Raw genomic sequence first — 16,488 nt, 5'->3', positions numbered from 1 at the left:
AGGTTAGCCGCCTCAGTTATTTTTCAATCAGAGTTTCATGTGTCACATCTGGGTTGTCTAGTAGAGGCTTGATCTGGTATTTGATATTGTCATTAAGCAGTCCTGTCCCCACAGATCTTAGGAACTTCTTTTTGACTAGGTCTGCACTATAGTGTTCCTCAGATCCTCTCCCCTTGGAAGCAAAAAGCAGTCTGTCTTTTAGTTCAATAGCTCTGAACAGAAAATCTTGTGCTGACTCTTTTTGCTCTTGAGAGATGCTGATCAGGTTTTGGTACAGATCTGTTGTGTCGTCCTCTTTGTAATGCCCCTTTAATATTGTTTTAAGCTGAGACATGGTCAAATCAGTCTTTATTTCATGCATGTCGCGTAGCTTTAAACCTGGGCTGATGGCCCTTATCACTGCTTCAACGACTTCTGTCTCACCTGCCCCTTGCGGAGCCCGCTGTCTCTCTGGTGCATGAGGTTAGTGCAGGATAGCTTGTCACGCTGTCCTCCTTCGCCGATTTGGCCACAGATCCTAAACTCACAGCGAATAGTTACTTCTGGCAACTTAGGTGAAGGGTCCTGGACAGGGACGACTGTGGGGATGTTTGGTATGTTCAACGTTTCTCCAATACTTTGTATTTCCTCATCTAAGGCTTTACGGGACTGCTGCAGCTCGCAGTATTTTTCTTTCATCTGTCATGTGGCGTGACTCCCTCACTGCGTTTCGCCATCTTGCCTTCCAGAAATGTCAACAGTTCTTTAATAACCCGCATCGCTTCATCTGGCTCTGCTTTTCGTTCAATGTCATCCAGTTCATTTTCCACAATTTTTATCAGGGCTCTTCTACTTTTGTTAGCAACAGTCTCGTCGTCTTCTTTGATACATTTAAGATATTTACACACCTCCAAAAGTCGGTCCCAGCTAAGCTGACACAGCATGGTGCTGGTCTGGTCCAGAAGAGTCTCCAAATCCATTTTAATTCGATTTTTCACGAGAGAAGCTATTTTCTTCTACCACGTGTGTAGAGGCGGAGGCTAGTCCAGCCAACTTTTCTCTTGGCTCCTGGCTGGCTCACCAAAATATGTTGCAGCCAGAAACTGAGGCGGACGCTGAAAGGTCGTTTCACTTGTCTTCACTTTATTTAAGCGGTTAACAAAGACCCAGAACCTTCATTCACTCTGAGTCTCTTCAGCTGCTGAATCATAACTACAGCTTTCTTACTAACTCTGGAGCATCACAACAACAACACTCTTCTTCCCTGAACCCCTGCATGTCACTGTTTCTCACTCACAGACCCCACCTAGTGGTGTAGATTATGCAGCACATTTAATTAATAACATGTAAACATGAACTGCTTGAATAATGTTGCAGTTCAGAAAAATACATTAACATTAGCAACTTTGAAGATGAATTCAAAAAGATTATAAACTAAAGAATTTAAAAATGACAAGTACAACAAAAATTAGTTTGTGGGGTCCCCGATAACCAAATGATAAACATCAATGTTCTCAATTGACCTGTCACATATGCCCTCGGCAGCAAGTGTATCTTCCCTGGATGCCAGGGACAGCTCGGTCTGTTTGTTCAAATTCCCCAAGGATGAAGAGATGAAGAACAGGTGGATTAACTTTGTGAAGAGGTACCACGATGGATAGCTGGTGTTCACTAAAATCACCCGCCTCTGCAATGCCCACGTTTTTTGGTTAACCGCCTTGGACTGTTTAGTGGTCCCGAAACGTCTATCTCCCCCCCCTGACCGTCACCGACCCGCCTCGGAGACACCTGGCTCCTTCACGGACAGTGGATGCCTGCATGTCAGTGTAAATTTCCCTTTTTTGCTGTATGTTAATCTATATCAAAGTTGTTGTTGGCAAGCGAAATAATATAACGTGATTATATTGTGTAGCCTAGCATGATTTTCATATCTAATGTGGTCAAGTTTATGATTATTATGCCTCCCATTTCTTGGTTGGGAGAGAGAGGGAATATGTGGTGTAAGATTAAAGTTAGCATCCAGCTCCAATCAAATATGACATAGAACTTTCATCTGTGTGTAAGATAATAATAATCGGTCATATCAACGGGTAACGTTATTTTGGAGGAAGATCTACATAAATGACCGCGCTGCAACAGCCAGGGGTTTTTCTAAATCTCCGCTATTAGCATGGCTATTGTTGATGTTGTAAATGATGCCTTCTGTGTCTAAATAACCAGACAGAAACGGCGCGTCTGCGACCGCCACCGCCCCAGTGTCTGGCTGCCTTTGCGCACGTCCCTGATCGCCATCACGCGGTTCTCTGACAGAGTTCTGCACGTTATTTTACTGCAGTTTAGAGATTATTATATGTGTCAGTATTATCAGTAACAGCATATTTCATTAGCAAGCAAATTAAACTATTATCCGTTTTCACATGGTCTCCTCCAACAACAAGAGAGACAGGGTGCCAGTGAGACAACACACAGAAAGTCACCAGAGAAGTCAGACCTCTCTGTGGGCAAGAGGACAGACCTCTCTGTGGGCAAGAGGACAGACCTCTCTGTGGGCAAGAGGACAGACCTCTCTGTGGACAAGAGGACAGACCTCTCTGTGGGCAAGAGGACAGACCTCTCTGTGGGCAAGAGGACAGACCTCTCTGTGGACAAGAGGACAGACCTCTCTGTGGGCAAGAGGACAGACCTCTCTGTGGACAAGAGAAGTCAGACCTCTCTGTGGGCAAGAGGACAGACCTCTCTGTGGGCAAGAGGACAGGGGCCACACAATTGTCTTGGAGAACACTAGGCAACAGAAAAACTACAGGTATGTTGAGATATAAAGGTCTTATTTGTTCTTAGTGAATGTCTATGACGTTAAGGCAAACTTTCTAGATATGTACATCAAAGAAAACACTGCTTAAATTATATTCTTCAAAGATTTGAATAAGTACAACATATAGGAAGAAATTATTTGTAATATTCATCATGTTGAGTCTGTCACGGTTATTTTATGAGCACCATGCTGATGTTACTGCTGTGGTAAAAACCTAAAAGAATTGTGACTGAATAAATACAGTATTTTACTGACATACAGTTTACTAATGTTTTCATGCAAGAGAGAAAACCATACGAGCTGTACAAGATCTTGCAACATTGATGGTCAAAGTGCAGCTAAAATTTTAAGATTTATTTTCTTACTTCATAGCTGCAACTCTGCACACAGTGCACAGAAACAATTGTGTTATTTGCACATGTATTCTCCAGGTTTTCAAGCTACAGTAGCCAACAGAAGCATTGCTGTGGGAAGCGCAGCATCCTGAGTTCTTCTGCTCTTCTCATCTACTCCACTCAAGCGAAAAACTGCGTCACCTGACAGCCCGCCTACAAAACACCCTCTCTTGGAGTTTCCGTTATAACAGTTCCAACTTTGCAGATCCTGATGACACCACCTACCTGAGTGTCTCTTACTCAAGACTCCACAGCCCTGATAACACCTGCTGAGAGTGAGAGGAGGGGAGAGGACACCAACTAGAGAACGCAGAACTATGGAAGCCAAGTTAGTAACATACATGTGTGGGAATGGATTTGTACAGAAAGAGAGGGAATAGAGTGGATGGAAAAAAAAGTTTATTAAATAAATGAAATAACTTTATATAAAACACATGTCCAAACATAACAATACATTAACTTGGAAATAATTTAAATTGGAGGCCTAAAACCGGTGTATATGGTGGATATGGACAACAACGCAGGAAGGTATCACTACCCGGTTGTGCTTTCCCAGGTATCCCCACCAGGAAACGAAGGATGCCAGGTAGCGAGCACGCCCATAATCACAAATGTAAAAATATTCATTAAGATTTATTTTGGGTTAAGTGGTCTTATAGTCTTGTTTTCTAATTTTCTCTGTCTTATACAGCACATCATGGTCCCTAGAAGATGAAAGATGGCTCAACCTGCAGTGTGCCTGAAATCTATTTGGCTGTATGGATTGGCCTGGACATCAAGTTACATTTTTAGTTTTGACTAATAATCCAGTTGTTGTGAAGCGTTATCACAAAATATTAAAGTCATATGATTTTAATACGTGATGAGTGGATATTTTCAGGTTTAAGTTAAAGCCTCAGCATCAGCTGGACTTCATTTTTAACATGAGTGGAGTTGTAGCTCAGGATGATGAGATGTCATACTGGGGGGGACGGACCACTTTTTTCTGATTTATTTGGCCTTGGTGGATGACTGCTCTCTACTGAGTATATTCTCTAGTCATTTTTGGATGTTCACTAACTTGTGTTTGTACTGTCTAGAACTTTTGTGAATGTATAACATTATTTACTTATTTGTCTGTAGGCACCACATGAGTGCAGGCTTTTTTTTTTTTTTTTTTTTTTTAAGATTAATTTTGGGCTTTTTGTGCCTTTATTGGAGAGATAGGACAGTTGATAGAGTCAGAAATCAGGGAGAGGGGAAAGAAGCCACAGGTGGGCTGTGAACCCGGACCGCCCGCTTGAGATGACGGCCTCCATACATGGTGCGCATGCACTAACCACTGCGCCCTAAGTGCAGGCTTTTTATTTATAGCTCAGAGACACTTTACATTCTAATTGTCTGGCTGTGAATTGATCCTGACAATACCAAAACTGAGTTAAACCAACTCTGTATTTCCTAAAACTCTCAGCTTATTTTTAAGAAATGCATTCAATTTGACTAACAACTGTTATTTTGACTTTCCTGAATAAAATGTTTTTTTTTCAGACTTACACAGCTCTCTTCTTCATCTCCAGCAGTCCATGGTCTGTCTGATAAATGTTCAGAGCATTCTGCAGGGAGTAGGGCTTCAGGCAGACAGGCTCAAGTCCTGGATGAAGAGTCATGCAGTGTGGCTCCTCTGGAGGCTCCAGACATTTATTCTGAACTTGTTGGAGTATGTGTTAGGTGTTTCAGTTCTGATGATCCAGTATTCATCATCATTTTGTATAGGGAAACTATATATAAAAATTGTCTTTACATACCATGTTAAGCTGCTTGCAGCACACACTTTACACCTCTGTGGGTATCATCCTGCACTCTCCACAGGTGCACCTGTTTAAATATGGCTTAATTAACAGTGAGTATGATATCGGAAATATTATGTGTTAAACTACATTTATCACAATACTACTGAGTATATCCGGTTGCATAGCTTGTGTGTTGTAATTATGAAAATCAGTGGGTCACACATCAAGCATAAGGACCTGCAGGTATGTAGATAAAACTGAAAATAGACCTTGTTATTCATTAGCTAGGTGATATTGATAACTGTGGGGTTATTTTACCTTTGTGTAAATAAATAAAACAGGTACAACAGAAGGCTGTAAATGGAGCACTAGTTTTCCCTTATTATTATTTTTTTTGAAAGATTTATTTTTTGGGCTTTTCGTGCCTTTAATGCAGAGACAGGACAGTGGATAGAGTCAGAAACCAGAGTAAGAGAGGACAGTGGATAGAGTCTGAAACCAGGCAGAGAGAGGACAGTGGATAGAGTCAGAAACCAGAGAGAGAGAGGACAGTGGATAGAGTCAGAAACCAGAGAGAGAGAGAGGACAGTGGATAGAGTCAGAAACCAGAGAGAGAGAGAGGACAGTGGATAGAGTCAGAAACCAGAGAGAGAGAGAGGACAGTGGATAGAGTCTGAAACCAGAGAGAGAGAGAGAGAGAGAGGACAGTGGATAGAGTCAGAAACCAGAGAGAGAGAGAGGACAGTGGATAGAGTCTGAAACCAGAGAGAGAGAGAGAGGACAGTGGATAGAGTCAGAAACCAGAGAGAGAGAGAGGACAGTGGATAGAGTCAGAAACCAGAGAGAGAGAGAGGACAGTGGATAGAGTCAGAAACCAGAGAGAGAGAGGACAGTGGATAGAGTCAGAAACCAGAGAGAGAGAGGACAGTGGATAGAGTCTGAAACCAGGGAGAGAGAGAGGACAGTGGATAGAGTCTGAAACCAGGGAGAGATAGAGCGGGGAATGACATGGGAAAGGGGCCACGGGTGGAGGCAAACCCGGGCCTGCCGCTTGAGACGAGAGTCTCAATACATGGGATGCACATCCTAACCATTGCGCCACCAGCGCGCCCCATTTTCCCTTTTTATTGATCATAAAAATGTTAAACTTGACCAAATGGTAATACAAATCAAAGGCAATTATAGTGTGAGGATGGCTGCCTGGTTCATAAATAGATGCAAGGCAAAAAGTGGTAAAGTTATTTAATTTGGATAGCTATGCTATTGAGAAACAGGCTTCCATTACACATTGCTAGACTAAAGCAAAAATGATGGAGAACAAAAATTACCATTCTGTGACAGACAGGTCTGATAGAGGAGTTAGCTCAGGCCTCTATTGTCAGGTCATTTACATTTTTGACAGTTGAGGGAACGTCTCTCTGTGAGTGGGCGTGGCTTCGGCACATTCTATGGACACGCCCACAGCATCCCAGAGGAGAGAGAACAGCTACATTTTTCATGATTTTGAAGATTAATTTTATAAACTTGTATGTTTTTTTCATTGCTGACATTTGGCCTGGTGGTTAATAACACATTCATCTTTTGTGTAAAAAACTAAAAAACATATATTTTTTTGGTTTACAGGGACTTTAAACATGGAATCAGCACATTTTAACACAAAAGACCATTCCTGTTTCTTCACTGAATGTCCCACGACAAGAGGATCTTGTTCAGCGGTCTTATCTAAAGGATGTAGAGCTCCATGACATTGATGCTGGAGTGGATCTTCTCATTGGTACTGATGCCCCTAAAGTATTGGAGCCTTGGGAGCTGATAAACAGTCAGGATGAAGGACCCCACGCAGTACACGTGGACGTAGCAGCAAAGAAGAGAAAATATAATGAGAGTGAGGAGAAACACCAAGAGGATAAAGCTTGTTCTAAAATGAGGGTGAACCTTGTGTTGTCTTTTACCCGTGGACGTGGAGTTGGTCTACTTCCTGTTGGACAGGAAGGTGACAAACACCGGTGGTTAGCTTGTGCTAGCGTGCGTTAGCTTGCAGTGTAGCTACAAGCAGTAAACGTACACACTACATCCTGCAGTTTGGGTGAGCTTCTGAGGGCGATGAGCCCAGGAGGAGGGGCCCACTTTGAATGTTGTGTTTACATTTCTGCATCGAAAAATGTTGCTGTTACTTTAAACATAGCACATCTTCAAAGTTATGACAACACCGCCCAAAGCTCATCTCTTTGGCGTGGACCATTCAAGCTTGGTCGGCAAATTCCGAAGACCGAGCCTTATTGATCATAAAAAGCTAAAGTTCTCTTAATCTGTGTTAAACCAGACACTTTGTGTTTATTCATAATAGATGTTGGCTGTAATTGTATGTTGTAGTTTTTAAGTATGTCCTCCAAACCAGCGTCTTCCAGCCTGCTTTGAGAGTACAGCTCCTGAGGCCTCGTAGCTCCTGAAGGTCATGGTAGTGTTGTAGTCAGGGCCACTCGTGTAAGTATACACAGAATGAGCGTGATCTAAAAACTCTTGGTCTAGACTTGATGGCTGATATATATATTTGGAAAATGTTGCACATTCTTCCTTTAAGGGCTGTCAGACTGGGGGGAAGTGCAGGAGGGGTACTTTTTCACAAAGGCCTTCAGGTAAAGAAGTTAAAAACTTTCTGAATAGATCATAAACATTACACCTCAGGTCATTGTCTGGTCCTCAGTGTGATCTAATGTGGACAGAGAGAGGGCACTGGGACTCAGATGAGAGGTTTCATCATGTTTACAGTATCAGTTCACATTAACGAGCCTCAGAGGAGCTCCTGTCCTCATCAGCAGATATTTCTATCTGCAGCTCCACACCAGGCCGACCCCAGAGACATCTGTGTGGACACTTGGACACCGTGGAGGCTGTAATCAGCTTCACAAACAGGATCATTAAGACTTGCAGCACAGGGAGCAGCTTCAGGCCTTCACTTTGGGGCTTTCTGTTTGTAATCCTCGAGGACTTTCCTCATGCACACTGAAGAACATCAAGTTTGTTTAGTAAGTTTCTATCTGCAGAACAGAGTCTTTGTTTTTCTTATTGTCCTGAAAACATAAATCTGATAAGTTGTGCGCCCCATGTACACTGGCGATAGTCCTCAAAGCTAGTGGCCCGGGTTGGAGTCCCAGATGCGGATCCTATCCAGCCTGTTATAACTAACTATCTCTCAGAAAGTCACATTTTACCCCCAACATATTTCATCATATGGAGAATGAAACACCTTAAGATTAGATGACTTTATGGAGAACAATGATGTCAAAAAGACAATCTGACAGAAGGAGAATGATCATCACTTTATTTGGTTCTCACAAATCTGGAGAAATTTTAAATCACCCATAGAACAACCGAACACCTGAATGATAGAACAGAAGACGGAAGTGTGGTGGTGACAAGAGCCCGAGCAATGTGAATCAAACTTGACTAAAATAGCACACTAAAAGGGCCGTCTCAACAGGTCGCTCCTGTCTGCTGCTGAGAGAAGGAAAGCTTCCTTCCCGGTACGAGTCGTTAGTGAATCCAGTCAGACGGATGGGCAGGAGCAGCAATAGATCCTCAGAAGTCATCAGTGTGTCAGGGACTGTTTGTAAAGCTGCCGAATGTCAAAGCACACAGATCCATACTCTGTGATATCCCATTAGAAATAAGAATCTTTCTTAACAACTATCTCACTGATCAAGCGATGAGTTGGAGTTCCACGAGGTTTCCTTTTTATAAAAATAAAATCTGATTGACTAACACAGATTTTTTTGGGGGCTTTTATTGTTGAAACATGACAGTAGAGGAAAGAGTCAGAGATCAGAGAGAGAGCGAGAGAGAGAGTGGGGAACGACATCCGGGAAATGAGCCACAGGTCGAATTCGGGCCGGTCCCGCCTGCTTGGAGGAATACAGCCTCGTACATAGGGCGAACACACTAACCACTACGCTACCAGCACCCTGACCTACTCAGCTTGAATGTACATGAAGGTTGAATTACTAAACAGCTGAAGATGGCTTAACAGAAGTCAAACTGTATGAACATATCAGGATAATCATCTTGAGTCTGATTTGAAGATATTTGTCGGGGTGTTAACCTGGATGATCATTTTCTATGTTTGGTCACCGAGTTTCCCGAAAGAACAGACTTTTACTGACCATGCGTATTTTAGACATCTGCAACCCGTACAGCAAAGGGTTAACAAGTGGTTGGCCTGTGAGCCAGTATAAGGACAAAAAAACACGCAACATATTTGGTAAATTGTAAAGGTTAAACCTGCTCTGGACGATCTCAAAGAAACAGCCGCAGGAGAAGTTGAGTAGAGAGGCCAGGTGAGGTGTGCAGGTGCTGACGGCTTTCTGCCTTGTCTGCTTGGATCCACAGAAACACACGTGGAGGATCCGGATGTACGTGTAAATGATTAGAACGATAAGACCAAAGATCACCGTAAACATGTGACTAAGTCCAAACACATTATTGAGCGTGGTGTCAGAGCACGCCAGTTTGACCACATAATAGTTGTCACAATAAACTTTGTTGATGATGTTCCCACACAGCTGCAGAGGAAAGGTCAGAACAAACACGATGACAGCGTTGATAAAGAATGGGTACAGCCAGATCAGAGCAGTGAGCATAGAAATCTTATTGGGGGTCATACATGTGTTATAATGTAGAGGATAACAAATAGCAAGATACCTGTCATAAGACATGATGGCTAAAGTAAAAAACTCGACTACCCCGTAAGAGTACAAGCAGAAGATCTGCAGGAAACAGAGAGGAGCAGACACAGTGTGAACGTCTGAGAGAATCTGAACCAGGAGGAGAGGAAACAAACATGTGCTACCAAACAGCTCGTTTACAAACAGGCTGCACAGGAAGATGTACATGGGTTCATGAAGACTTCTGTTCATACAGATCACCACGATGAGGAACAGGTTAGCACAGATTATTAAAACATACAAAGTCAGAGTTATCAGGAAAAAGAGATATTTGAGAAGCCCAGTTTCCATGTAGGCTCCCAGAGTGAAATATGAGCCATGTGTGGAGTTTATCATGATTCAAATCATGTAGAGGATGAACATGGAGAAGTCATACGGTGTTCCTACTGCACAACAAAAGCCATGTTTGTATTTCAAAACATACTCACACCTTGAAGTATCAAGTGAACCTTTGAGTCACAGAAACAACACATGAACCTTTTCTCATTCAGATGACTGTGTGACAGGGACTGAACACCAATCTGCTCACATGCTGCAGTCTCCGAGTCTCTCCCTCCAACTGAGCAGCGTCTCTTAAAATGTAGCCACGTCTTCTCCTCCGCTTGTCGTCCCTCCTACAGGGATGCACGGCGCTCCGCAGAGGGGACGAGGACATGTCGTCTTTGACTCCAGATTTCCACCTTTAGTTTCTGATGATGATCTGTCATCACCACAGCTGTGGATCTCTGGATTTCACAGGACGACGATCAAATCTGAATCTGACAACAACTATACTTTTCTTTATTGAACTGAGAAAAAGGAAAAACATGTCCCTGTTTATTTGTACAAACAACGTCTAGAGAAAGAGCTGAAGTGTGAATCACACACCTGCCCAGGTGTCTCACTCTGATGGTGAGTTATGTGTCTGATATCAATAACAGACATCTTCTGTACGTCTCACCTCACTGGCTTGACAAAAATCTGCTGACAGAATAAACAGACAAAAAGTCTCCACCATGAGACAAACACAGGTCGAAGAGTGATGCTGATCATTTATGCTTTCCTAAGTTCAATGTGACCAGCACATGTGAAAATCTCGTAACAATCAGACGTCAGTTGTGTTTGCCACTTCTTCATTTGATCTCGTTGAACTTTCTTTTTTTTGGGCCTTCATGCTTTCATTAGATACGACGGCCGTTTCCTGTCTTCCTGAGAGACAGGAAATGTTGGTCCACCATTTTTATTCTCTCTTCAGAGGGGTGATGTCTATGGGGAAAACTCAGGGGGGGAGGTCATTGTATTTAAAGAGACACACACGCCAAAATGGAGTGTTCTGAGAGAGCTTGTTTATACAGGGTCACAAACCTCCTCTGGTGCTTGATTCATGTTATATTTTGACCAAAGCACAGCACAGATGTTTCATTTAGACCACAGGGGGACTGTTTGAAAAGGTGGAGGAGGGGACTGTTTGAAAAGGTGGAGGAGGGGGATCATATGGCCTCTTTAAAATATAATGAAATTAATTTCAACGAAGAAAAAGTACAGTGTAATATGGATGAATTTAATGGTTGTGCTTGCATTTTGTTTTGTGTTTGTTATTTTCAGAACATGATCAATGGATGATGATGGAGTGTGATATGGTATCCTATGGTGAGGACTAGATGTGTTCGAGGCCAAGCAGCATCACCTAATCAACTTCAGCCAGAACTTGACCAATATAGTTGTGAACTGAGACAACCCTTATTGTTATTTTGAGTTAAATACATATACTACTTTGTGTGTCTATCAATGTATTCAGTGTGTTTACAGGTGTATGTGTTCATATAGCCAAATGTTTAATGTATTTACTGTAATCAAAACCATCTCTCATTAGTTGGATGTATGCCCTCTGCAAGTCTGTCTGCAGCCATTTGTTTTCGTAAAATGCCACATGTCACACATGTTCTTAGCAGCTCCCAATTATTTGTTGTACAATAGTTCTGCCCCTCAACTGTGACAAAAAAGTTTTTAAAAGTTTAATAACAAGTTTAACAAGTTAATGTAATAACTTGAGTTTGATGATATTTGTATTTTTTATTCACTTGAAAAGTTTGATGGAATAATGTTGTAATTTATGTAAATGCATGTGCAATTTTTGTACAGTTTAATGAATAATAATCAAAAGCAGAGACAGTTATTGAACAATATGTTAAAGAGTAGCTACATTTATACAGTCTTACAGTTACAACTGGCCATTTGAGAGCAACCATAATGCTGATGTGGCCCGTGGTGAAAATGAGTTAGACAGTCTGCTAACCTGCTTGTCAGTGTGGTTTGGGCCTTTGAATGTTTTTTCTCTCAACAAGGGGAAGTGATTGGAGCTTCTCATTGTGGTGTCGATTAAATGCTGCATCATGTTAGTCGTGCTGTTTGTGTAGTTCCCTGTCTTAAATATTTGCTCACAGTTTTTGTCTCGTCTGTTATCTTCTCACCTTAAGCCATGCAAGTCTAAGTACACACGGCCGGTACAGTGAAACTGCGAATGGCTCATTCAAGATTCAAGATTTTTATTTGTCACATGCTCATGCAGATGTGCAGTGAAATGTAAAGACTGTTCCGCAAGGCCATGCAATAACACTCAAATTACTAATACACATATATATAATAAAATAGAATATAATATGTAAAAATTTAAAAAAAGAATTATTTGAATATACAAAATGTAGAATATATTATATTTTGATCTATATCATTTCTATCTATATCATCTATGTCATTTATCTATATCATATAACATTGATTTATATCATTAAATCAGTGCAGACGGCGCTCCGCTGGAACTGGTGGCAGACGGCGCTCTGCAAGAACTTGTGGCAGACGGGCGCTCTGCAGGAACAGCAGCTGGAAGCAGCTGGAAGCAGACGGCGCTCCGCCGGAACTTGTGGCAGACGGGCGCTCTGCAGGAACAGGGGCTGGAAGCAGACGGCGCTCTGCCGGAACTGGTGGCAGATGGTGCTCTGCTGGAACAGCAGCTGGAAGCAGCTGGAAGCAGACGGCGCTCCGCCGGAACTTGTGGCAGACGGGCGCTCTGCAGGGACAGGGGCTGGAAGCAGACGGCGCTCTGCCGGAACTTGTGGCAGACGGGCGCTCTGTAGGAACAGCAGCTGGAAGCAGCTGGAAGCAGACGGCGCTCCGCCGGAACTTGTGGCAGATGGGCGCTCTGCAGGAACAGGGGCTGGAAGCAGACGGCGCTCTGCCGGAACTGGTGGCAGATGGTGCTCTGCTGGAAAAGGGACAGATCTTTCTGTCATGAACCGGAAAAACTAAGAGGACGACCCAAGTGCAGGAACCAAAAAAAAAAATTTATTTAAAAAAACAAAAACTAGTAAGCACTAAGAAACACTGAGAAAGACTGACATCGACTGACGTAGACTAACCATTCTACAACTAACACCGACATACGATGATCTGACACAGAAGGCAAGAAACACAGAGACTAAAGTCTCGTTTCCACCAAGCAGTTCGGTTCATCATGGTACGGCACACATTTTGTGGTGTTTCCACTATCAAAAGTCGGTAATGGTCCCCAAATTACCCTCCCATACCGTCTTACTTTTTGCTACCCTTCTGTTGGGGTGCCAAGTCTACTGATCCATCCCTAAAAGCTGGAGCTAAACACTGCAGTCCGTTGATTGGTCGAAGAAATCGTCACTTCCTTTGCGACAGCGGTAATAAAGGACGGCTGTATTTTTCCTCTCAGTACACATCCTTGTCTGAAACAAAGCTTCATTGTGTTTTGTAACAAAGAACCACAAGCCAATGAGAAAGACCACGAATTGCTGGATGTCCTCCATTGTTGCTTTTTGTTTACTGTGTTGTGTTCTTCTTCGTCAAATTTATTAGCGGGGTATACTGTGTCGCTCTGCTATGATGTTACGCTATTATGTAGCTGACGCGGCTATCGGCATCCGCCACCTACCAAAAAAAGAATACGATAACTACGGTTGGCTGTGGAAGCGCAAACAGGATCAGGCTTTACCGAACCAATTATTATTATGTTTTAATAATCTGTGCTAACCTGTTCCTCATCGTGCTGATCTGTATGAACAGAAGTCTTCATGAACCCATGTACATCTTCCTGTGCAGCCTGTTTCTGAACAAGCTGTTTGGTAGCACATGTTTGTTTCCTCTCCTCCTGGTTCAGATTCTCTCAGACGTTCACACTGTGTCTGCTCCTCTCTGTTTCCTGCAGATCTTCTGCTTGTACTCTTATGGGGTAGTCGAGTTTTTTATTTTTTCTCATTCAGATGACTGTGTGACAGGGACTGAACACCGATCTGCTCACATGCTGCACACTCCGAGTCTCTCCCTCCAACTGAGCAGCGTCTCTTAAAATGTAACCACGTCTTCTCCTCCGCTTGTCGTCCCTCCTACAGGGATGCAGGGAGCTTCGCAGTGGGGACGAGGACATGACGTCTTTGACTCCAGATTTCCACCTTTAGTTTCTGATGATGAGCTGCCATCCAGCTTTAACAGCACTCACGCACGAATCTGACAACAACTTTAATTTTCTTTATTGAACTGAGAAAAGGGAAAAACATGTCCCTGTTTATTTACAAACGACGTCAAGAAAAAGCGCTGAAGTGTGAATCACACACCTGTCCGGGTGTCTCACTCTGATGGTGAGTTATGTGTCTGATATCAATAACAGACATCTGTACGTCTCACCTCACCGGCTTGGCAAAAGTCTTCTGACAGAAGAATGTATAAAATCACGTCTGAAACATGTTTGATCCTCTGAGTGATGTTCATCCTGTCAGCGTGAACACAGAGCTCAGAACAACAAGCCCAGAGGGACTTTGTCTTCACTCTCTTCAGGAAGTCTTTACTCTACAAAATATTTACACAGGGAATATCTGATTTTAGCTATTTATCAGAATGTCACATAATATGCCTTTAAACACACAGTATGTGAACTCCACCACCAGGGGGCTCTCAATGAAACAAATGACAAACAATGATGTCAAGGCTGGTTTAGGCTTCTCGTATCTGTCATGGCTCTGGGCTTTTATCCAACATGAAATGACCCCGCCTTCAATTGAGCCAGGAGTTGATACAAGGCCTTTCATTATTTTCTAACTAACTTTGTGCACAGATGGGAAAGACGATAAAGTACACCAGTAAGAATCTTTAACTGTGCATAAAGTTAGGATATCCATGAACAAATCCCGCTCAGGATCAATCATTTGCTTTTTAAGATCATTTGCCAACCTGCTGCACGACTGGCACGCACGGCAGCATAATTCTGTCTGTCTTGGACATGTTGAGGTCTTTTTTTCTTCTCCAGATATGTAATCTGATGGCTAATCGGAAGTAAATGCATCGAGACTGAGAGCGGCCTTGATTTGTCAAAACGTGCAGCTACACATGAGTAAAAGGGACCGCGCCTTTACTTGGGACAGGGTTTTACCGTTGACACAAAATAATTAAAAATAACAATGTAAATGGACTTTTCAGACTACTCAAAGCGCTTTTACATCACATGTCACACCTACACATTCACACACTGATGGTAGTGGTCGCTATGTAGTATCATCCATCAGAAGTAAAAAATCCCATTCATACACCACCACCCAAGCAGTGGGAGCAATTCGGGGTTAGGTGTCTTGCTGAAAGACACATCGGACATGTTGCCCAGTTGGGCATTGAACCCTCGACCTTCTGGTTGAGACGACGACTCTACCAACTGAGCCACAGTTGTACACTAAATGTACTGTTTAGTAAAGGTGGTTATTATAAAGTGTCCACCAATGATCCATCTTCATGCTTTTGTTGCTCCTACAGATGCATCACGATAAACGTCAGACTGTCTTAACAAACCGTAGTTAAACATTTAATTTATTAGTGTGAGGGGCGAGACGTGTTTCTATGTTCAATTATTCATGAGGAAGTATAAAATATAAGATAAGATAAGATAATCCTTTATTTATCCCACAACGGGGAAATTTACAGTGTTACAGCAGCAAAGAGCAAAGATTGCAAACAGAAAGTTAACACAGTACAATTTAAATAAAAATGAAAAATTAAGAATGTACCAAAAAAATAGATAGATACTAAAAATAGATTTAATAAAAATAAAAAAATATAAAAAAATAGATCAGCTGAGCTGCTGTTTTGACAAAAATGTAGTCAGAATCAGTGTAACACAGACATGCACACAGTGCACATAAAGTATAACATGTTATTGCACAAAGTGGATTTGGGAAAAATAATATAACATTAATATAACATTATTATTGCACAATGTCAGAGTGAATTGTTGTGTGTGTTTTGTGATCTACTGAGAGCAGGCTTGGTTAAACAGTCTGACTGCAGCAGGAAGGAAGGACCTGCAGTATCTCTCCTTCTGATACCGCAGGTGGCGAAGCCTGCCACTGAAGGAGCTGCCCAGAGCTGTTACAGTTCCATGCAGGGGGTGGGAAACGTTCTCCATCAGGGATGATAGCTTTGCCATCATCCTTCTGTCTCCCAACACCTCAACAGGGTCCAGGGGGCAGCCCAGGACAGAGCTGGCCTTCTTCACCAGTTTGTTCAGTCTGTTCCTGTCTGCAGCTGTAGTGCTGCTGCTCCAGCAGACCACTCCGTACAGGATGGCTGATGCCACCACAGAGTCAGAAAAAGTCCTCAGGAGTGCTCCCTGCACACCGAAGGACCTGAGTCTCCTCAGCAAATGAAGTCTGCTCTGACCTTTCTTGTAGAGAGCTTGTGTGTTATCAGTCCACTCCAGCTTATTGTTCAGGTGAACATCCAGGTACTTATAAGAGTCCACTATGTCAATGTCCTTTCCCTGGATG

General features: G+C 42.6%; 1 protein-coding gene and 1 long non-coding RNA gene across 2 annotated transcripts; one reads left to right on the top strand and one right to left on the bottom strand.

Annotated features, from left to right (window-relative positions):
• Nucleotides 1-352: 352 nt before the first annotated feature.
• LOC136180452 (uncharacterized) lies at nt 353-5,641 on the top strand. The gene is made up of 3 exons (XR_010667101.1): nt 353-2,782; nt 3,223-3,772; nt 3,878-5,641. It is a non-coding gene; the product is annotated as an uncharacterized lncRNA (long non-coding RNA).
• A 2,532-nt stretch (nt 5,642-8,173) lies between these two features.
• LOC110001669 (olfactory receptor 4B13-like) lies at nt 8,174-10,162 on the bottom strand. The gene has a single exon (XM_020657162.2). It carries the CDS (start codon nt 10,010-10,012, stop codon nt 9,080-9,082), a length of 933 nt encoding a protein of 310 aa, XP_020512818.2. The 5' UTR covers nt 10,013-10,162; the 3' UTR covers nt 8,174-9,079.
• Nucleotides 10,163-16,488: the final 6,326 nt, after the last annotated feature.

This window comes from Labrus bergylta, chromosome 11 (assembly GCF_963930695.1).
Source record: "Labrus bergylta chromosome 11, fLabBer1.1, whole genome shotgun sequence".
Classification (NCBI taxonomy): Eukaryota; Metazoa; Chordata; class Actinopteri; order Labriformes; family Labridae; genus Labrus; species Labrus bergylta.
This window is presented reverse-complemented; position numbering and strand designations above follow the sequence as displayed.